Genomic DNA, 24,758 nt, shown 5'->3' with positions numbered 1-24,758 from the left:
CTCCCACTCCGTCAGCAATATATCCATCCTTGGCCTCCTCCACTGTCAGAGTGAAGCCAAACAGAAACTGGAGGAACAACATCTTATATTTTGCCTGGGAAGCTCACAGCCCAGTGGCCTCAATATCAACTTCACCACCTTCAAACCACCCCTCCCCCCACCCTTATCTCACCACCTTCAAAACTCTCCTCCCCCACCCTTCTCCCATCACCTTCAAAACCCTCTTCCCCCATCCTTATCTCACCAGCTTCAAAATCCTCCCCACCCTTATCCCACCACCTTCAAAACCCCCTCCCCCACTCTGTGCTGGAGCCTACCAGGGAGAAGGCAATTCTGGATCTGGTATTGTGCAACGAACCAGAATTGATCAGGGACCTCGAAGTGAAGGAGCCATTAGGAGGTAGTGACCATAATACAATAAGCTTCAATCTGCAATTTGAAAGGGAGAGAGTACAATCAGTAGTGACAATATTTCAGTTGAATAAAGGGAACTATGGAGCTATGAGGGAGGAGCTGGCCAAAGTTCAATGGTGCAATACCTTAGCAGGGATGACAGTGGAGGAACAATGGCAGATATTTCTGGGTATAATGCAGAAGATACAGGATCAGTTCATTCCAAAAAGGAAGAAAGATCCTATGAGGAGGCAGGGGTGGCCGTGGCTGACGAGGGAAGTTAAGAAAGATACAAAGTTAAAAGAGAAAAAGTATAACATAGCAAAGATGAGTGGGAAAATGGAGGACTGGGAAGCTTTTAAATTTACAACAGAGGATTACTAAGAAGGAAATTAGACTAGATTACCTACATTGTGGAAACAGGCCCTTTGGCCCAACAAGTTCACACCGACCCTCCGAAGAGCAACCCATCCAGACTGATTCCCCTACACCTAACACTATGGGCAATTTAACATGGCCAATTCACCTAACCTGCGCATTTTTGGAATGTGGGAGGAAACTGGAGTACCCAGAGGAAACCCACGCAGATACGGGGAGAAGGTGCAAACTCCACACAGATAGTTGCCTGAGGCAGGTATTGAACCCTGGTCTCTGGCACTGTGAGGCAGCAGTGCTAACCACTGTGCCACTATGCTGCCCATATATGCAGAGAAAAAATGAGGTACGAAGGTAAATTGGCCAAAAATATAAAGCTTTTTTAGGTATGTGAAAGGGAAAAAAATGGTTAAGACTAAAATTGGGCCCTTGAAGACAGAAACAGAGGAATATATTATGGGGAACAAAGAAATGGCAGAAGAGTTGAATTGGTACTTCAGATCTGTGTTCACTGGGGAAGACACAAGCAATCTCCCTGAGGTAACAGTGGCTGAAGGACCTGAACTGAAGGAAATTTATATTTGCCAGGAATTGGTGTTGGAGAGACTGTTAGGTCTGAAGGTTGATAAGTTCCTGGGGGCCTGATGGTCTAAATCCCAGGGTACTGAAGGAGGTGGCTCGAGAAATCACGAATATGTTAGTGATTATTTTCCAGAGTTTGATAGATTCAGAATCAGTTCTTGCGGATTAGAGGGTGGCTAATGTTGTACCACTTTTAAGCGAGAGAGAAAGCAGGAAATTATAAACCATTTAGTCTGACCTCAGTGGTGGGAAAGATGCTGGAGTCTATTATAAAGGATGAAATTATGACACATCTGGATAGTAGTAACAGGATAGGTCAGAGTCAGCATGGATTTATGAAGGGGAAATCATGCTTGACTAATCTTTTGGAATTGTTTGAGGATGCAACTCTGAAGATGGACAAGGGAGATCCAGTGGATGTAGTGTATCTGGACTTTCAGAAAGCTTTTGATAAAATCCCATGTAGGAGGTTAGCGAGCAAAATTAGGGCGCATGGTATTGGGGGCAAAGTACTGACTTGGATTGAAAATTGGTTGGCTGACAGGAAACAAAGAGTAGTAATAAATGGCTCCCTTTCGGAATGGCAGGCAGTGACCAGTGGGGTACCGCAAGGATCAGTGCTGGGACCGCATCTTTTTACAATATATATTAATGATATAGAAGATGGTATTAAGAGTAACATTAGCAAATTTGCTGATGATACAAAGCTGGGTGGCAGGGTGAAATGTGAGGAGGATGTTAGGAGATTACAGGGTGACCTGGACAGGTTAGGTGAGTGGACAGATGCATGGTAGATGCAGTTTTATGTGGATAAATGTATGGTTATCCACTTTGGTGGCAAGAACAGGAAGGCAGATTACTACCTAAATGGAGTCAATTTAGGTAAAGGGGCAGTACAAAGAGATCTGGGTGTTCTTGTACACCAGTCAATGAAGGTAAGCATGCAGGTACAGCAGTTAGTGAAGAAGGCTAATAGCATGCTGGCCTACATAACAAGAAGGATTGAGTATAGAAGCAAAGAGGTTCTTCTGCAGCTGTACATGGTGAGACCGCACCTGGAATATTGTGTGCAGTTCTGGTCTCCAAATTTGAGGAAAGACATTCTGGCTATTGAGGGATTGCAGCGTAGGTTCACAAGGTCAATTCCTGGAATGGTGGGACTATCTTATGTTGAAAGATTGGAGCAACTGGGCTTGTATACCCTTGAGTTTAGAAGACTGAGAGGGGATCTGATTGAGACGTATAAGATTATTAAAGGATTGGACACATGAAACATGTTTCCGCTGATGGGTGAGTCCCAAACCAGAGCCACAGCTTAAAAATAAGGGATAGGCCATTTAGGACAGAGATGTGAAGAAACTTCTTCACCCAGAGTGGTGGCTGTGTGGAATGCTCTGCCCCAGAGGGCAGTGGAGGCCCAGTCTCTGGATTCATTTAAGATAGAGTTGGATAGAGCTCTCAAGGATAGTGGAATCAAGGGTTATGGAGATAAGGCAGGAACAGGATACTGATTGAGGATGATCAGCCATGATCATAATGAATGGTGGTGCAGGCTCGAAGGGCAGAATGGCCTACTCATGCACCTATTATCCATTGTGTATTGTCTTATCCCACCACCTTCAAAACCCCTTCCCCCACCCTTATCCCACCACCTTCAAAACCACCTGCCCCACCCTTATCCCACCACATTACAAAACCCTCCTCCCCCACCCTTATCCCACCACCTTCAAAACCCCCTCCCCCACCCTTATCTCACCACCTTCAAAACCCTCCTCCCCCACCCTTATCCCACCACATTACAAAACCCTCCTCCCCCACCCTTATCCCACCACATTACAAAACCCTCCTCCCCCACCCTTATCCCACCTTCAAAACCCTCCTCCCCCACCCTTATCCCACCTTCAAAACCCTCCTCCCCCACCCTTATCTCACCACCTTCAAAACCCTCCTCCCCCACCCTTATCTCACCACCTTCAAAACCCTCCTCCCCCACCCTTATCCCACCACATTACAAAACCCTCCTCCCCCACCCTTATCCCACCACATTACAAAACCCTCCTCCCCCACCCTTATCCCACCACATTACAAAACCCTCCTCCCCCACCCTTATCCCACCACATTACAAAACCCTCCTCCCCCACCCTTATCCCACCACATTACAAAACCCTCCTCCCACACCCTTATCCCACCACCTTCAAAACCTTCCTCCCCCACCCTTATCCCACCACATTACAAAACCCTCCTCCCACACCCTTATCCCACCACCTTCAAAACACCTTCCCCCACCCTTATCCCACCACCTTCAAAACCTCCTCCCACACCCTTATCCCACCACCTTCAAAACCTCCTCCCACACCCTTATCCCAGCAGCTTCAAAACCTCCTCCCACACCCTTATCCCACCACCTTCAAAACCCCCTCCCACACCCTTATCCCACCACCTTCAAAACCTCCTCCCACACCCTTATCCCACCATCTTCAAAACCCTCCTCCCCCACCCTTATCCCAGCAGCTTCAAAACCTCCTCCCACACCCTTATCCCACCACCTTCAAAACCCTCCTCCCACACCCTTATCCCACCACCTTCAAAACCTCCTCCCACACTCTTATCCCACCACCTTCAAAACCCCCTCCCCCACCCTTATCCCACCACCTTCAAAACCCTCCTCCCACACCCTTATCCCACCACCTTCAAAACCTCCTCCCACACCCTTATCCCACCTTCAAAACCCCCTCCTCCCACACTCTTATCCCACCACCTTCAAAATCCCCTTCCCCACCCTTATCCCATGTCTAGCCACACCCCTTCTCCTCCTCACCTCCCTTCCTGACCTCACCCGTCCATCTTCCTACTCATCTATTCGCTCCAACCTTCCCACTGACCAATCATAATAGCCCCCCATCTGCATCCATCTATCACCATCCCACCTACCCTTACCCCCGCCCCACCTTCCATGTACTTCTGGGCTCCTTCCCCTTCCCCACACCTGACCAAGGGTTTTGTCCCAAGACGTTGGTTTTCCTGCTCCTCTGATGCTGTCTGACCTGCTGTGTTTTTCCAGCTTCACATCTATTGACTCTGGCTTCCAGCATCTGCTGTCCTCACTGTCTCCCAGTTCATCCCTCTCAGTTTGATGAACGGTCTATAGACTGGCTATGATTCTGTCTTGAATTTGGAGATATTAAGACCGCCCCAATTCCTGATGGCCCTTCACATCCACTGATGCTATGTGTCCCCAGTCTAGAGCAAAGTGTTTGCCGATATCCAAAGCTTCCGGTGAGTTCCCCTGTGTGTAACAGTGTTTAAGGTTGGTTAAGCCCCCACCAGAAACTTCAGAGTGTGTCCCCTGCTGTAAAATCAGATTGGGTTCTATCTCTTAGGCCCCATTCCTCTCTATTCCCCCAGTCCTTCAGAACACCAGCCAATGTAACTCCTGACCAGCTTCCTCAGCCAGTCTGGCCCTATCATTCCCAAGGTCTTCCCTTTGATTACTGTCACACTTTCTCTCACATCCACAGACCCATTTCTGAACATGTCCTTCCCGAAACAAGCTTTTTATTTGTTGCCATTGCTTGAACATATCCCAATAACATGCAAATTCCCAAGACTCCCAACTTAACACGGTTTTTCTCTCTCCACAAATGTTTTCAGACCTGCAGAGTTTCTGCAGCGTTCTTATGTTTATATCCTATTAAAACGTAAATGCAATGTCTGACCCATATTAAATCCCTAAATAGCTGCATCAGCAGGACTGGACTATTTACTTACATAGGGTGTAAGTCTTGTTCTGAAATATAATTAACAATTCCTGTATATCCCCTATATCAGTGATAGCTGTTCTGTTATATAAGGTGCAGCTCCTGTAGCTCTAGTTCTGAAATATAATTTACCATTTCCATATATTTCCTATATCAGTGATAAACGTTCCCACACAAAAGGTACAGCTCCAGTGGTTTTAGTTCTTACGTATACACTAATTTACTATTCCTGGACATTTCCTACCCTGGTAATAAACGTTCCCATACATTGGCTACAGCTCCCGAGGGTCTAGATCTTATATATAGTATAATTTACAATTCCTGCACATTTCCTACACCAGTAATAAACGTTCCCACATATTGGGTGCAGCTCCTGAGGGTCTAGTTCCTGCAGAGAGTCCTATAACAGGACGGTCCATTCCCTGTTTACTGTCTCTGACCCTCTCTGCCTGTCACTTACTGACAGTAAGTCCAACTTGCTGGGAGTACCTGCCTGGCTGGAAGTAACTAACTGTTGCAGTGTTTACTCGCGGTGTCTGGAGTCACCTACATTGATGTCACAGCCAGCGACCCGGGTCAGCCACTGCAGCGCCTCCATGTTCCCGGTGGCCGCGGCATCGTGGCAGGGAGTCGCTCCGTTTTTCGCTCGCTTGTTCGCCGGCAGCTTCGCCTGGGTGACCAGGAACTTCAGACAGTCCAATCTGCCCGCCCTGGCGGCGTGATGGACCGGGCTAGCCCCCAGCTGATCCTCGATGCTCTCGGTCAGCTGGCCACTGGCTTCCAGGCTCTTCAGAGTCTCCAGGTCACCATCCTTAGCAGCAAGCAGGCAGCGCTGAGAAACCATGGCTGGGGGAGCAACATGAACCATTTATCCTTGTGCCGGCTCCCTGGTCCCCTCACGTACTGAGGAGCTGCTTCTGTCAGGGCACGGACACTGGCTGTTCCGTGACTGGCTCGGCTGCTGTCAAGTACTCAGGTTAAAGTGCAATGTTCACTCAACTCGCTATAAAACGCATGACATTAACAATGTTCCCAACCCCTGCCCTTGTGAATAAACGTCAGCCTTCCTGACCAACTCAAAGCTCATCGTTCGCTTTCTCCAATGGATCCATTTTCTGGCTTGCCTCTGTGATATCACCTTGATGTTCCCTCCTCCCTCTCTGTCTCTCTGACAGGCTGCTGACCTGTCACTCTGAGTGCAGGCTGAACAAGAGGGAGTGATGCCCCTCAACTGCTGGTTCTATAAGCCAGCTATTAAAGTCAAAGGCAAACACAGAGAATGTTGCAGAAACTCAGCAGGTATGGCAGCATCTGTGTGTGTGTGAGTGAGAGAGAGAGAGAGAGAGAAATAGAGTTAACGTTTCCAGTCTGAAATAGCTTGCTGGGTTTCTTTTATGTTTCAGAATTCCACCACCCACAGTATTTTGCTTTTATTTGACGGTGGAATATGGGGACGGGGTGCCAGAGCATCTGCATCTTTAAAAAATACATATACAGTGGTTTGTCGTCATCGCTGGCTGGGCCAGTCTTTATCACCCTCTGTGAATTACCCTGGAGAAGGTGCTGGTGAGCTGCCTACTTGAACTCTTACAACCTATGGTATGGGTACACTTACACTATAGGGGAGGGGAGTCTCTGTATGTTGACCCAGTAGTGCTGAATAATAAGTGGTACAGGTCATGGTGCTGAGTGGCTTGGAGAGGGACTTGTGGGAGGTGGCATTACCATGTCTCTGCTGCCCTTGTCCACGCAGTTAGCAGAGGTTGTGGGTTTAGAAGGTGCTGTCTAAGGAGCCTTAGTGAGTTTCTGTAATGCATCTTGCAGCTGCTGGACACCATTCATCAGTAATGGAGGGAATGAACGTTTATGCATGTGGCAAAATCAACTGGGCTACTTTGTCCTGGATGGTTTCAAGCTTCCTGAACATTGTTGCAGGGAGCTACACTCATACAGCCAAGTGAAGAGTATTCCATCACACTCCTAATTACTGTCTTGTAGAGAGTTGACAAGGTTAAGGGAGCCATGAGGTGAGTTACACAATACTGAATTCCTAGACTCTGACCTGCCCTTGAGGTCACAGCATTTATATAGAGTCACAGAGATGTACAGCACAGAACCAGACCCTTCGGTCCAACTTGTCCATGATGACCAGATATCCCAACCTATGTTTGGTCCAATTCAATTTCTGATCAAAGGTAACCCCCAGGATATTGACAGTAGGGTGTCTAATAATGGTAATGCTATTGAATCATAGAGTCATAGAGATGTACAGCACGGAAACAGACCCTGCAGTCCAACCCATCCATGCCAACCAGATATCTCAACCCAATCTAGTCCCACCTGCCAGCACCTGGTCCCTATCCCTCCAAACCCTTCCTATTCATATACCCATCCAAATGCCTTTTCAATGTTGCAATTGTACCAGCCTCCACCACTTCCTCTGGCAGCTCAATCCATACATGCACCACCCTCTGCGTGAAAACGTTGCCCCTTAGGTCTCTTTTACATCTTTCCCCTCTCACCCTAAACCTATGCCCTCTAGTTCTGGACTCCCCCACCCCAGGGGAAAGACTTTGTCTATTTATCCTATCCATGTGCCTCATGATTTTGTAAATATCTATAAGGTCACCCCTCAGCCTCCGACGCTCCAGGGAAAACAGCCCCAGCCTTGTCAGAGGCAAATGCCTAGATTCTCTTTTGTTGAAGATGGTCACTGCCTGATATTTGTGTGATGTAAATGTTACTTGCTGCTTATCAGCTCTAGTCTGAATATTTCCAAGGACTTTGCTACATATGGACATGACCTGAACAGTATCTGAGAAATTGCAATTCGTTTTTTACTTCATGTTTAACACCAAATCGTGATGATGCTTCCCAGTTTGAGAGAGTATACCCCAGGTGTGGAGGGATGACCTCCTCCCTGTCTTTATTCACCCATCTTCTCAGTTGATCACAAGATGAATTTAAAAATGGATCCCTTTCCTTTGGAAATCTTTCTCCTAAACCCAAATAAACCTGCATTTTAAAGGATCAATTGTGTTAGGGGATTCTGTAGTCCGAGGTACAGACAGACGTTTCTGTGGCCAGCAGAGAAAAAGCAGAATGGTGCGTTGTTTCCCTGGTGCCAGGATCAAGGATACCTCAGAGAGGGTGCAGAATGTTCTCAAGGGGGAGAGGGGCCAGCAGGAGGTCATTGTCCACATTGGAACCAACGATATAGGAAGGGAAAAGATTGAGATTCTGAAGGGAGATTACAGAGAGTTAGGCAGGAATTTAAAAAGGAGGTCCTCAAGGGTAGCAATATCTGGATAACTCCCAGTGCTACAAGCGAGTGAGGGCAGGAATAGGATGATAGAGCAGATGAATGCATGGCTGAGGAGCTGGTGTATGGGAGAAGGATTCACAATTTTGGATCATTGGAATTTCTTTTGGGGTAGGAGTGACCTGTACAAGAAGGATGGATTGAACCTAAATTGGAAGGGGACTAATATACTGGCAGGAAAATTTGCTAGAACTGCTTGGGAGGATTTAAACTAGTAAGGTGGGGGGGGGTGGGGGGGGGGAGGGGGGGGGGAGGGGGGGACACCCAGGGAGATAGTGAGGAGACAGATTAATCTGAGAGTGGTACAGTTGAGAACAGAAGTGAGTCAAACAGTCAGGGCAGGCAGGCACAAGGTAGGACGAATAAATTAAACTGCATTTATTTCAATGCAAGGGGTCTTACAGGGAAGGCAGATGAACTCAGGACATGGTTCGGAACATGGGACTGGGATAGCATAGCAACTACAGAAACATGACTCAGGGATGGACAGGACTGGCAGCTAGATGTTCCAGGATACAAATGCTACAGGAAGGATAGAAAGGGAGGCAAGAGAGGAGGGGGAGGGGCATTTTTGATAAGCGATAGCATTACAGCTGTGCTGAGGGAGGATATTCCCTGAAATACATCCAGGTTATTTGGGTGGAACTGAGAAATAAGAAAGGGATGATCACCTTATTGGGATTGTATTGTCGACCCACTAATAGTCAGAGGGAAATTGAGAAACAATCTTGTAAGGGGATCTCAGCTATCTGTAAGAATAATAGGGTAGTTATGGTAGGGGATTTTAACTTTCCAAACGTCGACTGGGACTGTCATAGTGTTAAGGGTTTAGATGGAGAGGAATTTCTTAAGTGTGTACAAGAAAACTTTCTAATTCAGTATGTGGATGTACCTACTAGTGAAAGTGCAAAACTTGACCTACTCTTGGGAAATACGGCAGGGCAGGTGACTGAGGTGTCAGTGGGGGAGCACTTTGGGGCTAGTGACCATAATTCTATTCGTTTTAAATTAGTGATGGAAAAGGATAGACCAGATCTAAAAGTTCGAAATTGGAGAAAGGCCAATTTTGACGGTATTAGGCAAGAACTTTTGAAAGCTGATTAGAGGCAGATGTTCGCAGGTAAAAGGATGGCTGGAAAATGGGAAGCCTTCAGAAATGAGATAACAAGAATCCAGAGAAAGTATATTCCTGTCCTGGTGAAAGGGAAGGCTGGTAGGTACAGGGAATGCTGGATGACTAAAGAAATTGAGGGTTTGGTTAAGAAAAAGAAGGAAGCATATGTCAGATATAGGCAGGATAGATCGAGTGAATCCTTAGAAGAGTATAAAGGAAGTAGGAGTATACTTAAGGGGGAAATCAGGAGGGTGAAAAGGGGACATGAGATAGCTTTGGCAAATAGAATTAAGGAGAATCCAAAGGGGTTTTACAAATACATTAAGGACAAAAGGGTAACTAGGGAGAGAACAGGGCCCCTCAAAGATCAGCAAGGTGGCCTTTGTGTGGAGCCACAGAAAATGGGAGAGATACAAAATGAATATTTTGCATCAGTATTTACTGTGGAAAAGAATATGGAAGATATAAACTGTAGGGAAATATATGGTGACATCTTGCAAAATGTCCAAATTACAGAGGAGGAAGTGCTGGATGTGTTGAAACGGTTAAAGGTGGATAAATCCCCAGGACCTGATCAGGTGTACCCGAGAACTCTGTGGGAAGCTAGAGAAGTGATTGCTGGGCCTCTTGCTGAGATATTTGTATCATCGATAGTCACAGGTGAGGTGCCAGAAGACTGGAGGTTGGCAAATGTGGTGCCACTGTTTAAGAAGGGTGGTAAAGACAAGCCAGGGAATTATAGACCGGTGAGCCTGACCTCAGTGGTGGGCATGTTGTTGGAGGGAATTCTGAGGGACAGGATGTACATGTATTTGGAAAGGCAAGGACTGATTCGGGATAGTCAACATGGCTTTGTGCGTGGGAAATCATGTCTCACAAACCTGATAATTTTTTTGAAGAAGTAACAAAGAAAATTGATGAGGCCAGAGCAGTAGATGTGATCTATATGGACTTCAGTAAGGCGTTCGACAAGGTTCCCCATGGGAGACTGACTAGCATGGTTAGATCTTGTGGAATACAGGGAGAACTAGCCATTTGAATACAGAACTGGCTCAAAGGTAGAAGACAGAGGGTGGTGGTGAAGGGTTGTATTTCAGACTGGAGGCCTGTGACCAGTGGGTCCTCTACTTTTTGTCATTTACATAAATGATTTGAACGCGAGCATAAGAGGTATAGTTAGTAAGTTTGCAGATGACACCAAAATCGGAGATGTAGTGGACAGCAAAGAAGGTTACCTCAAATTACAATGGGATCTTGACCAGATGGGCCAATGGGCTGAGAAGTGGCAGATGGAGTTTAGTTCAGATAAATGCGAGGTGCTGCATTTTGGGAAAGCAAATCTTAGCAGGACTTTAACACTTAATGGTAAGGTCCTAGGGAGTGTTGCTGAACAAAGAGACCTTGGAGTGCAAAGCTCCTTGAAAGTGGAGTTGTAGGTAGATAGGATAGTGAAGAAGGTGTTTGGTATGCTTTCCTTTATTGGTAGGAGTATTGAGTACAGGAGTTGGGAGGTTATGTTGCGGCTGTACAGGACATTGGTTAGGCCACTGTTGGAATATTGCATGCAATTCTGGTCTCCTTCCTATCAGAAAGATGTTGTGAAATTTGAAAGGGTTCAGAAAAGATTTACAAGAATGTTGCCAGGGTTGGAGGATTTGAGCTATAGGGAGAGGCTGAACAGACTGGGGCTGTTTTCCCTGGAGCGTCGGAGGCTGAGGGGTGACCTTATAGAGGTTTACAAAATTATGAAGGGCATGGATAGGATAAATAGACAAAGTCTTTTCCCTGGGGTCAGGGAGTCCAGAACTAAAGGGCATAGGTTTAGGGTGAGAGGAAAAAGATATAAAAGAGACCTAAGGGGCAACGTTTTCACGCAGAGAGTGGTACGTGTATAGAATGAGCTGCCAGAGGATGTGGTGGAGGCTGGTGCAATTGCAACATTTGAGAGGCATTTGGATGGGTATATGAATAGGAAGGGTTTGGAGGGATATGGGCCGGGTGCTGGCAGGTGGGACTAGATTGGGTTGGGCTATCTGGTTGACATGGACGGGTTGGACCGAAGGGTCTGTATCCATGCTACATCTCTGTGACTCTATGACCCAATTTAACCAGGCCTTCTTGAACTGACAAAGAGTGAGTTTATTAAATATTAAGCCTAAAGTCATAGAATCAGGCAGCACGAAAAAGCCCCTTCGGTCCAACCAATCCATAATCCCAAACTAAACTAGTCCCACCTGCCTGTGCTTGGCCCATATCACTCCACACATTTCTTATTCATGTACTCATCTAAATGTCTCTTAAACATTTTAACACATCCACCACTTCCTCTGGAGGATCATTCCATGCATGAACTACAGTCTGCATCTAAAAATTGCCCCTTCATGTCTTTTTAGAATCTTTCTCCTCTAATTTTAAAAATATGCCGTCTGGTCTTGGAAACCCTCACCCTCGCAAAAAGACACTTGCTATTCACCTTATCTATAACCCTCATGATTTTATAAACCTCCATAAGGTCATCCCTCAACCCTCTATGCTCCATTGAAAGAAGTCCCAGCCTATTCAGCCTCTCCTTATAACCCAAACCCTCCAATCACAACAGCATCTTGGTAAATCTCTTCTGAACTCTCTCCAGAACTGGACACAGTATTCCAAAGGATAAAAGTTTAAGAAGTACAGATTAATGTTTGAATTATTTGCAAAAAATGAATAGTTAAATAGTGCTGCTGTTGCAGTGGACGTTATAGGTAGCATGAGGTAAAAACAATGACTGCAGATGCTGGAAAGCAAATACTGGATTAGTGGTGCTGGAAGAGCACAGCAGTTCAGGCAGCTTTATTCCTGATGAAGGGCTTTTGCCCGAAACATCGATTTCGCTGCTCGTTGGATGCTGCCTGAACTGCTGTGCTCTTCCAGCACCACTAATCCAGTTATAGGTAGCATGGAGAGTGGAAGCTGAAGAGTCAGTTTCATGATTCTTAGTTTTGCAGATTGGTTGAGATTCTGTCGTTCGGATTCCTTTGGAACATAATTGAATCCCAGCGCTCAGGGTGAGAGTGTCCCTTAGTTGTCATGTTTCCTTTTGTCTACTTTTCAGCACTCAGAGTCAGAGGATCTTCCTTTTCCTGTAACAGAGGGGAGACTAGAGGGTAGTTCTTCCACTGTGATCCTCACAGTGAACCAGACTGATACATACAAGAGCGAGAAAAAAATATTCACAGGAGGTTGCATGTTATTGAGCAGGGTTCATCAACCCCTCGTTATCTTTATAGTGTTGGCTGCAACTGCAGGAATTATGCATGCATGCAGTTCCAGGTGTTAACAAGTAAAATGTCATTGATGACGTGCACAAAGAAGAAGTGCAATTTTGAAACATGGTTCTAGGTGGGGTGGAGTGAAGAGAGTGAGGTCCAGGAACCAGAGACTGAAGGTCAAGGTCTAGGTCAGGGGAGAGTGTGAGAGAGGGAGGAACAGAGTGTGAGGATTGGACAGACAGTGGGTTGAGAGAGTAAGGACCAGGGACCTGGGGGTTGTGGTTATCTGACTTACCTGGGCAATTTTCCACATTGTGAGGTTGACGCCAGTGTTGTAACTATATCAGAGCTTCTAGGCTAAGGGGTGCAACTACTTCTGGAGTACATATCTTTAGTACTACAGTCAGGATGTTGTCCAGCCCCATAGCTTTTTCTATATTGAATACCTTCAGCCATTTCTTGATATCACAGGGAGTAAAACAAAATGGCTGAAAACTGACATCTGTGATGCTAGAGATCACAGGAAGAGGTCGAGATGTGTTACCTGAAATAGTTCCAATTTCTTCAGCTTTATCTTTACACTGATAAAGCTGGAGAAAGGATGGAGAGGTTGATGCAGCCTAACATCTGATACAGTCTGGACCAAATAATGGGCTGGAATGATCATGGCTGGTCTCAGTCATTTTTACATCACAGTTGCAGAAAGCAGCAAGATTATTGGAGACTGCTAAGAACCCACCAATCTTGGTGAGTGTTTCCACACAGGCAAAACCAGGTCTCAGGAGAAATGCTGACATTTGATTCCAAAGACAAGAACAAATTTCATCATCTTGCACCAAACCAAGTACAACACCAGCTAGATATTAAGAGAAGATTCTCTACACTGTCCCTTTAGCAACTCCATGGAACACCAACATGAGATTTTCCATTTTTCAAATACGTTGTCTGAAATTGTTGATGCTGGCTGAGAGGCAATCGTTTTTAATGTGGACCCATTTCTACCAGAAACTGGACTGACTGCTTGAAGAACTGATTGTCATCTATCAATTAAAACTGCATTTGACTCGTGGTCTGAGCATCTGCAAAGACAAAGTCTAACCCACTGTCCCAGTCAGTCCCAGAGTGCGAAAGGACAGTGTCTGACCCACTGTCCCATTTGGTCCCAGAGTGTGAAAGGACAGTGTCTGACCCACTGTCCCAGCCAGTCCCAGAGTATGAAAGGACAGTGTCTGACCCACTGTCCCAGTCAGTACCAGAGTGTGAAAGGACAGTGTCTGACCCACTGTCCCAGCCAGTCCCAGAGTGTGAAAGGACAGTGTCTGACCCACTGTCCCAGCCAGTCCCAGAGTGTGAAAGGACAGTGTCTGACCCACTGTCCCAGTCAGTACCAGAGTGTGAAAGGACAGTGTCTGACACACTGTCCCAGTCAGTCCCAGAATGTGAAAGGACAGTGTCTGATCCACTGTCCCAGCCAGTCCCAGAGTGTGAAAGGACAGTGTCTGACCCACTGTCCCAGCCAGTCCAGGTGTGTGAAAGGACAGTGTCTGACCCACTGTCCCATCCAGTCCCAGAGTGTGAAAGGACAGTGTCTGACCCACTGTCCCAGCCAGTCCCAGAATGTGAAAGGACAGTATCTGACCCACTGTCCCAGTCAATCCCAGAGTGTGAAAGGACAGTGTCTGACCCACTGTCCCAGTCAGTCCCAGAGTGTGAAAGGACAGTGTCTGACCCACTGTCCCAGCCAGTCCCAGAATGTGAAAGGACAGTGTCTGACCCACTGTCCCAGCCAGTCCCAGAGTGTGAAAGGACAGTGTCTGACCCACTGTCCCAGTCAGTACCAGAGTGTGAAAGGACAGTGTCTGACACACTGTCCCAGTCAGTACCAGAGTGTGAAATGACAGTGTCTGACCCACTGTCCCAGTCAGTCCCAGAATGTGAAAGGACAGTGTCTGACCCACTGTCCCAGTTAGTCCTACAGTGTGAAAGGACAGTGTCTGACCCACTGTCCCAGCCAGTCCCGGAGTGTGAAAGGACAGTGTCTGACCCACTGTCCCAGCCAGTCCCAGAGTGTGAAAGGACAGTGTCTGACCCACTGTCCCAGCCAGTCCCGGAGTGTGAAAGGACAGTGTCTGACCCACTGTCCGAGTCAGTCCTACAGTGTGAAAGGACAGTGTCTGACCCACTGTCCCAGTCAGTCCCAGAGTGTGAAAGGACAGTGTCTGACCCACTGTCCCAGTCAGTCCCACAGTGTGAAAGGACAGTGTCTGACCCACTGTCCTAGCCAGTCCCAGAGTGTGAAAGGATAGTGTCTGACCCACTGTCCCAGTCAGTCCCACAGTGTGAAAGGACAGTGTCTGACCCACTGTCCCAGCCAGTCCCAGAGTGTGAAAGGACAGTGACTGACTCACTGTCCCAGTCAGTCCCACAGTGTGAAAGGACAGTGTCTGACCCACTGTCCCGTACAGTCCCAAAGTGTGAAAGGACAGTGTCTGACCCACTGTCCCAGCCAGTCCCAGAGTGTGAAAGGACAGTGTCTGACCCACTGTCCCAGTCAGTCCCAGAGTGTGAAAGGACAGTGTCTGATCCACTGTCCCAGTCACTCCCAGAGTGTGAAAGGACAGTGTCTGACCCACTGTCCCAGTTAGTCCTAGAGTGTGAAAGGACAGTGTCTGACCCACTGTCCCAGTCAGTCCCAGAGTGTGAAAGGACAGTGTCTGACCCACTGTCCCAGTCAGTCCCACAGTGTGAAAGGACAGTGTCTGACCCACTGTCCCAGTCAGTCCCAGAGTGTGAAAGGACAGTGTCTGACCCACTGTCCCAGTCAGTCCCAGAGTGTGAAAGGACAGTGTCTGATCCACTGTCCCAGTCACATCCAGAGTGTGAAAGGACAGTGTCTGACCCACTGTCCCAGTCAGTCCCAGAGTGTGAAAGGACAGTGTCTGATCCACTATCCCTGCCAGTCCCAGAGTGTGAAAGGACAGTGTCTGATCCACTGTCCCAGTCAGTCCCACAGTGTGAAAGGACAGTGTCTGACCCACTGTCCCAGTCAGTCCAAGAGTGTGAAAGGACAGTGTCTGACCCACTGTCCCAGCCAGTCCCAGAGTGTGAAAGGACAGTGTCTGATCCACTGTCCCAGCCAGTCCCAGAGTGTGAAAGGACAGTGTCTGACCCACTGTCCCGTACAGTCCCAAAGTGTGAAAGGACAGTATCTGACCCACTGTCCCAGTCAATCCCAGAGTGTGAAAGGACAGTGTCTGACCCACTGTCCCAGTCAGTCCCAGAGTGTGAAAGGACAGTGTCTGACCCACTGTGCCAGCCAGTCCCAGAGTGTGAAAGGACAGGGTCTGACCCACTGTCCCAGTCAGTCCCACAGTGTGAAAGGACAGTGTCTGACCCACTGTCCCAGTCAGTCCCAGAGTGTGAAAGGACAGTGTCTGATCCACTGTCCCAGTCAGTCCCACAGTGTGAAAGGACAGTGTCTGATCCACTGTCCCAGCCAGTCCCAGAGTGTGAAAGGACAGTGTCTGACCCACTGTCCCAGTCAGTCCCAGAGTGTGAAAGGACAGTGTCTGACCCACTGTCCCAGCCAGTCCCAAAGTGTGAAAGGACAGTGTCTGACCCACTGTCCCAGTTAGTCCCAGAGAGTGAAAGGACAGTGCCTGACCCACTGTCCCAGTCAGTCCCAGAGTGTGAAAGGACAGTGTCTGACCCACTGTCCCAGTCAGTCCCACAGTTTGAAAGGACAGTGTCTGACCCACTGTCCCAGTCAGTCCCAGAGTGTGAAAGGACAGTGTCTGACCCACTGTCCCAGTCAGTCCCAGAGTGTGAAAGGACAGTGTCTGACCCACTGTCCTAGCCAGTCCCAGAGTGTGAAAGGACAGGGTCTGACCCACTGTCCCAGTCAGTCCGAGAGTGTGAAAGGACAGTGTCTGACCCACTGTCGCAGCCAGTCCCAGAGTGTGAAAGGACAGTGTCTGACCCACTGTCCCAGTCAGTCCCAGAATGTGAAAGGACAGTGTCTGACCCACTGTCCCAGTCAGTCCCACAGTGTGAAAGGACGATAAAAACCAAAGGAACTACAGATGCTGTAAAACAGAAACATAAACAGAAATTGCTGGAAAAGCTCAGCAGGTCTGGTAGCATCTGTGAAGAGAAATCAAAGATAGCGTTCACGTCCAGTGACCCTTCCTCAGAACTGATGGTAGGTAGGAAAATTTTTTTTATATGCAGAACACAGAAGCTGAGTGAGGGAGTAAGGAGTAATCGTTAAGCAGGGATTGAGCCCAAAGAGAGAGAAGAACAATTGGACGTCAAAGGAATCGATAACAATCTGGCGAGGAGAGGGAATAGCTGTTAATGGAGACTGTTAGTGGCTAACAATATGTAGTGTATAATAGCAGACTAACTGATAATAAGGCCTGGTGTGTGGGATATGGTGCTTGGACATGTGAGAGTTGGGGCCCTAAAATTATTGAACTCGATATTGAGTCCAGAGGGCTGCAGGGTCCCCAAGTGGAAAATGAGGTGTTGTTCTTCCAGCTTGCGCTGAGCTTCGCTGGAGCACTGCAGCAAGTCTGAGACAGAGATGTTGGCCAGGGAACAGGTAGTGTGTTAAACTGGCAGGCAACGGGAAGCTCATGGTCATTTTTACAAGCAGAATGCAGGAAGGAAGAGTAGACTAGGGTGTCCCAGAGGGAATGGTCCCTGCAGAAGGCTGACAAGGGAAGGGAGGGGAATAAGTGTTTGGCAGTGGCATCCTGCTGGACATGGCAGAAATGGTGGCTGATGATCTTCTGGATGTGGATGCTGGCGGGATAGTAGGTAAGGACAAGGGGAATCCTGTTGTAATGCAAGAGGGTGAGGGCGGACGTGTGGGAGATGGGTTGGACTTGGCTGAGGGCTCTGTCAACAATGGTACTGGGGAATCCTTGGTTGAGGAAGAAGGTTTAGGAGGCTCCTTTGTTGAAGTTGGCTTAATCGGGACATATGCAATGGAGATGGAGGAACTGGGAGAAGGTAATGGAGTCTTTTACAGGAAACGGTCTGAGGACATATAGTGCAGGTAGCTATGGGAGGACAATGTCTGACCCACTATATTGGGCAAGTGTGTTCATTTTTTATAATGATCACCAAGTAGATACAGGGACAAGAGTGTTGTTCTGGAAAAGCACAGCAGATCAGGTAAGCATCTGAATAGCAGGAGAATCGACATTTTGGCCGTAAGCCCTTCATCAGAAATGGATGATGAAGGGCTTCCTGATGAAGGGCTTATGCCCGAAACGTCAATTCTCCTGCTCTTCAGATGCTGCCTGACCTGCTATGCTTTTCCAGCACCATAGTCTCGACTCTGATCTCCAGCATCTGCAGTCCTCACTTTCTATCAAGTAGATACAGAGAGAATCAGCAGTGAATTCTTTTTTTATGTACACCAGTTCCTCCCTCACAACACCATAAAGTGAATGTTTGGGCTATTCATTGCAGGTAGTGAGAATTATCTCATTCCTCATGTTAATAATTAAGAGAGCATTCCCACATGTTTAATCAACTTTTTATTGTACAATTGCTGCCTATTACCCAACAATAATGATAAGATTAAAATTTGTATATCCACAGCCTGGTCAGAGGTCAAAGTCTGCCGAATAAATTTGCAGCCTCATGATCACATTTCCATACTTGCCAACTAAAGTGTTTAAACAATTTGAAATGTTTGTACAGAACAGAACCTGTAGGACTGGCATTGTTTTCCGATGGACTGTAAATACACAACGTGAATCCAAGACACAGGGCAATGGCACTCCCCTGTGTATTTTCACAAACCCAAAGTTGATGCAGCCAGATAGTGTAGGATTTAGCACAATGGCAAGACTTCAGACCATTCATTCAACCTGGCGAAAGTGAGTACTACAGATGCTGGAGATTAGAGTCAAGAGTGTGGTGCTAGAAAAGCATAGCAGGTCAGGCAGCATCCGAGGAGCAGGAAAATCAACATTCCTGATGAAGGGCTTTTGCCCAAATCGTCAATTTTCCTGCTCCTCGGATGCTGCCTGACCCGCTGTGCTTTTCCAGCACCATTACTTCAATCTGCCCATTGGGAGACTGATTCAGGCATTACCTTGTACAAATACCTCTCTCACCTCAAGACCTCTATAGTGACACACAGCTGCATTCTTTTGTACAAAAGCCCTTCCAAACCATACTCCCCATATTTAGTCTACCCACATCGCATGTTGCACATGGAGGGTAGAAGACAAGGAACTTGTCTAAAAAAAATATTCATGAAACAGAGAAAATTATAAAAAGCGCCAGTCTGGCATTCTGAGCTGGAAGACACAGTCATTCATTACTATTAGTATTAGAATGCTACCATCAGGTTGGTGATAAGTTTAATTTTAATTCCAACATGTGGGCATCATTGGCAAGGCCAACATTTATTCCCCATCCTAATTGGCCTTGAACTGTGTGGCTTGCTAGGCCACTTTTGAGGGCAGTTAAGAGTCACATTGCTGTGGGATCAGAGTCCCAGGTCGGTCAGGCAAGCTAAGGATGACCGATTTCCTTCTCTGGAGGACATTAGGAGAACTATAGGTTTTCCAGTAAATGATAATCCAGATTCCTTAATTGATTGCATTTAGTTTCCCCCATCTGGAATAGGGTTATTTGAACACATTGTCCCTTGGCCATTTGCCTTGGGCTCTGAAATACTGGTCTCGTAACAATACTGCTCTGCCAGTTACTATTTATCCAGTTACATCTGAGATATTCTAAGCTAAATGTTGGGTTTACAGTTAGGGAAAAGTGAGGTAACGAAGAAATGTTAGGACTAGTTTAGCATCAAGACAGATATGAACATTTCACATATCTATAAGCGATATCTCCCAATTTATCATGATTCCAGATGAATACCCCAGATCATCAAGCTTTCAAGGGAAGAGGAATGAAAGGAGGCAAAAGACAGGGAACTATAGGACAGTTAGCTTCATGTCTGTTATTGGTATAGTCTGTTAATAAAGGATGTAATAGCAAAACATTTAGGAATATATTTATGACCAAGCAGAGCCAACATGGCTTCATGAAAGGGAAATCATATCTGACAATTTACTAGAATTCCTTGAGAATAGATAAAAGTGAGCTAGTAGATCTAATATATTTGGATTTTCAGATAAAATTACCACATATTACACAACTTAATAAGTGCCCATGTTGTTGGAGATAGTGTATTAGCTTGAATACAGAATTATCTAACTATCATACAACAGAGAGTTAGGTGAAGGGAGGCATTTTCATAATGGCAACCTGTAACTAGTGGAGTTGCACAGGAAGCAGTGCTGGGGCCACAATTATTTGCAATGTATAATAATGACTTGGATGAGAAAAGTGGATGAACTGGAGAAAACTTTGCAGATAATATAAAAATAGATGGGGAAACAAGTTGTGAGGATGACAGAATGAGTGAGTAAAAGGGTATAAACAGGTTAAGCAAGTGAGCAAAAACATGACAGGTGGAATGTAATGTGGGAAAATATAAAGTTAGACACTTAGGAAGAATAGAGGGGCTGACTACTATTTAAATGGAGAAAGACTGTGAATGCTATGGGACAGAGGGACTTGGAAGTCCCTGCAGAAAGCTAGCATCCAAGTTCAGCAGATATTAGGGAAGTCAAATGGAAGGTTGGTCATTATTCCAAAGAGAATGTAGTGTAAAAATAGGGAGGATTAGCTATAAACTATACAAGGCACCAAGTCAGACCACAGCTGGAATATTGTAAACTGTTTTGTGCCTCTTATCGAGGGAAGATATATTGGAATTGGAGGCAGTCCACAGAAGGTTCACTGGGCAGATAGCAGCTATAGAGGGACTGTTTTATGTAGAGATGTTCAGTTGATTGGGTCTGTACTCATTGAAATCTGGAACAATGAGAAGCGATCTGCAGAAAAGTTGTTTCCCCTCGTGGGAAAGTCCAGGACCAAAGGGCATCATCTCAGAATAAGGGGTCAGCCATTTTAAAGCAAGATGTTTCTGGGGCTTCATTGTTCTTTTAATGAGGTAAGGTGGATGAGCAGGAAACAGCCCTCCACTCCACCTCCCAAAGAACTGCACTCTCTTTATTATTTACATTTTGGACAGCATTTGGGAGATAGTCAAAGGTGAGATTTTGTTTCAAAGCTTCCAAATACTACAATTTGAGCATTGAAGTCGTTGTAAGGACTGCAGTAAATTTTAAGAATCCTGTTTCTTCTTTTGGTAATCAGACACTATTCATAAATTTGTATGATACATTGTTGTCTTAATTGGTGAAGCAAAGCCTTTTCAAAAGAATGCAGCTACAGTAATCTCAACTGGTGCTCTACTTGACATGAGCCAGATAGAATTGGCTCACAACTATAGTGTCCCATGGGGCAGAGGAGGTTTTGCTAGAATTAAAAAATTTTTTTCAGTATTTTAAACAGGACACTTTTCTTTTAAACCAGGTGAGATTAGTAACAATGCAACAAACTTGCAGAATGGAATCTGCTCCATGACACACCCAATTTGCTAATTCATTTCAGCCCCGCTGTAAGTTTTAAACATTTCCTGCTTTTGAAACTGAAACTGCAAACGTCTAGAAATGACTATAGAGATAAGAGCAGACACTTGAACTCACTATGTGGCATTCCTGTGCTCGTAACTTCAATAGACGTGAGCCCATTTAAAATGAATAACTCCTCAAATTGATTCAAGTCTGACAGTCTCAAACTGATCCAATTGTTTGACATTTTCCAAACCAAGTAAAAATAAAGGCTGGTTTTATTTTTGAATAAGTTCACCTGTGGGTTAAAAGGCTTGAACAAGGGTTAGAGAGAAAATGACAAGAATTAGTGGGACATGGAGAGAAAATACAAGCCAGATAGACTGAGACTGAGGAAGGAGAAAGCAAAATAGATTTCAATGCAGTGTGAGACAAACTCAGAAAGATTGCTGAAATATATTTTGCTGGAGGAATATTGACAGTATTAACTACAGCACTGAAGATGCCAAATTACCCAACCATGTGGATTTCCTTTCCAAATATTCTCCCACCTTATGCTTTAAGCAGGTAGAATTTCTTTACCTTCCCTCCCTCCAAGCCCTTTTTACACCTATAATACACTATTCATAATATCACAAATTCCTATCCATTGGGAGGAGAATCAACACCAGGAGTAGTTTTGCTTGGTGCCAGCTAAGAATCGTACAGGTTCAAATTCCACAGTAATAAAGGTTTATCATACAGACTGACGCTCCAACATTCCTCTATGGGTGGTACAGTTCCTTAGTAAACTTGAAGATGACGATGGGAAGTAAACCAAACTGCAGGTCCATCCAGTGATGTTATTAAATGAAGATTGCAGCGACCTCCAATGTTGAATGTTAGCCCAAAGTTGCAGTCTCCTCACTGGTGCACCTTAAATCTAATAAATGGATTGACTGTGAACCTTGTGTTAATCAGCCCATGTTGGTGAACTTAAACAAAGTCTGTCTGCACTGCTGGGTGCTAACTGCAGCTATGTGGGTAGGTATAACCCAATGTTAGGTGTGGTACATGTTAACTCTAGGCTTAACTCTTTTCTAAGCTCAGTTCAGCATCAACAATTATAAACCACTTTGTCACTCAGCATCAATAAGAACTACAGTATTTACAACATGGGATGGACATTTGGCTGACGTTCTCTTGTTAAAGCAAATTGCATTTTCATGGCATCTTTAATGCTGTAAAATATCCCAAGATATGTCCTAGGAATGTTACCCAAAGAAAATTTGACTGCGAACCGCATAAAGAATGTTTTTCTCTGCTCACAAGACGTGAACATCATTGGCAAGGTCAACATTTGTTATCCATTACTACATGCTGTGCAGAAAGTGGTGGTGAGCTGCCATCTTGAACTGCTACCATCCTTGGGCTGGAGATACAGTGCTGTTAGGAAGGTAGTTCCAGGAAGTTTACTCAGTGACAGTGAAGGAACATTAATGTATTTCCAAATTCAGGATGATGAGTAGCTTAGTGGGCAAATTGCAGGTGGTGGTGTTGTTTCCATGGTGACCTTATGAAGTGTAGTGATTGGATCCTGGTGGACTTCATGACTACAAGGTTCATGATTGGGGTAGTTAACCTGGGCCAACCAGGAAAGCCTTGGAGATTAGAATATAACCAGGAGATAAGAATCTCCTCAGTTGAAGATTGACTCTGAGCTGGCTGGTCACAGCCAGTGTACTGTGCATTAATAAATAAAGGGTTTCTTGATGATGGGATAACGGCCTCTGCGGAGTTATTTCATGAGGGAAGGTCATTGATGAAGCAGCTGAAACTGGTTAGGGGCTGAGGTGATTGCCCTGAAGAACTCTTGCAACAATGCTCCTTGCCTGAGATAATTAGCCTCCAAAAACCACAACCATCTTGTTTTGTGCCTTCTTAGTGCATAAATTCCCCTTAATTCCCATTGGCCTTAATTTTGCTATGACTTATTTGATCAACTGCTGCCTTAGTGTCAGAATAGCTTTCCCCTCATGATAGCAGTTCAACTCTTTTCTCCATATAAGAATGTAATGAAGTCTGGAGCTGAATGACAGAACACAAACTGAGGACTGATGTTTAAGTATTTGAACAGTTGTCAAATCACTACATTTAAGGAGGGCCTTAAAGGAGGGAAGAGACACAGCAAGATTTAAGGAGTGAATTCCAGAGTTGAAGGCCTAAGAAGCAGAATGCGTCGCTACTGTCAAGAGATTAGTTAAAGTAGGCATAGAGGACCCCAGAGGCAAGAACTGTAGGGGGTTTTAAAGGAGTGAAGTTGTGGAAGGAACTGATTGTGATGAATAGAATTTTAAAATTGAGTTGTCATCCATAGATCAATATGGGTCAGTGAACACAGGGGTGATGTGTGTATGTGAAGTAACACAAGTTTGATATGGCCAACTGGGTTTTAGATAAGCTCAGGATTATGAAGCATGGAAGCTAGGGTGCCAACCACCATGATATTGGTCTTGTCAAAACTAAAGATAACAAAGAAGAGGGATTCTCACACTGATGAGCATTTCAGCACTAGGTTCACAAAGGTGAGAGTGGGGTACAGTAATGTGATGGAGGTGCAAGTAGGCCTTTTTGATGATGGTTGCACTGTTATGCAGTTGGAAACTTGGCTTGATGCCAAACATGACACCATCTGTTACCCCATTCTTCTTGCTGGCAAACTGTGGCTGAATCAGCTCATGTGCAACTTTCATTTTCCCAATGTTCAGCTGGAGGACGTTTCTGCTGATGCAGTATTAGATGGTGGACAAGCAGTCTAACTCAAGTTAGTGACAGTGGAGAGAATGATGAGAGGTAGGTGGTGAGGTAGACCTGGGCATCATGAGTATATATGTGAATGTTATGTTTTCAGATGAGGGGCAGTATGTAGGTGAGAAACAGGCAGGTACGCAAACCCAAGAATGGCCGCTTAGGGTTAACAAAGATAAAACTGTGAGAGGGCAGAGGGAAGTCATTTCAACTGATTCTCCAGCTGAGACCGAATACATTAGAGTTGAACCAGGTGAGTATGGTCCCATCTAGCTCTACAATGGAATTGAGATGATGGAGGACAATGGTGAACCATGTCAAACACTGTAGACATTCTGGGATAAAGGAGGGATAGTTTTCCATGGCCACGTTCCCAGAGGATATCATCTGTGTTGTTAATAAGAGCTATTTCAGGACAGTGGCAGGATTGGAAACTTGACTGGGGGATTCAGCAATCTGGATGCTGGAAAAATGGAAAGGAATTTGAAAAGTGACAAAAACTAAAATTGTTGGAAAAGCTTAGCAGGTCTGTCAGCATCTGTAAAGAGAAATTAGAGTTAACGTTTCAGGTCTGGTGACCCTACCTGAGTTCTGAGGAAGGGTCACCAGACCCAAAACATTAACTCTGACTTCTCTTCACAGATGCTACAAGACCTACCGAGCTTTTTC

At 45.7% G+C, this 24,758-nt stretch overlaps 1 protein-coding gene across 1 annotated transcript in view; it reads right to left on the bottom strand.

Moving 5' to 3' along the window:
• LOC140479087 (espin-like protein) overlaps window positions 1-6,299 on the bottom strand; it is a 75,155-nt gene extending 68,856 nt beyond the window's left edge. The window contains exon 1 of the mRNA XM_072572944.1: window positions 5,659-6,299. Coding sequence (XP_072429045.1) covers window positions 5,659-5,976 — 318 coding nt within the window. The 5' untranslated portion in view covers window positions 5,977-6,299. The remainder of the gene's footprint in view (window positions 1-5,658) is intronic.
• Window positions 6,300-24,758: the final 18,459 nt, after the last annotated feature.

This window comes from Chiloscyllium punctatum, chromosome 6 (genome assembly GCF_047496795.1).
Source record: "Chiloscyllium punctatum isolate Juve2018m chromosome 6, sChiPun1.3, whole genome shotgun sequence".
NCBI lineage: Eukaryota > Metazoa > Chordata > Chondrichthyes > Orectolobiformes > Hemiscylliidae > Chiloscyllium > Chiloscyllium punctatum.
The sequence above is the reverse complement of the archived record's forward strand: the minus strand, read 5'-3'. Positions and strand labels throughout refer to the sequence as shown.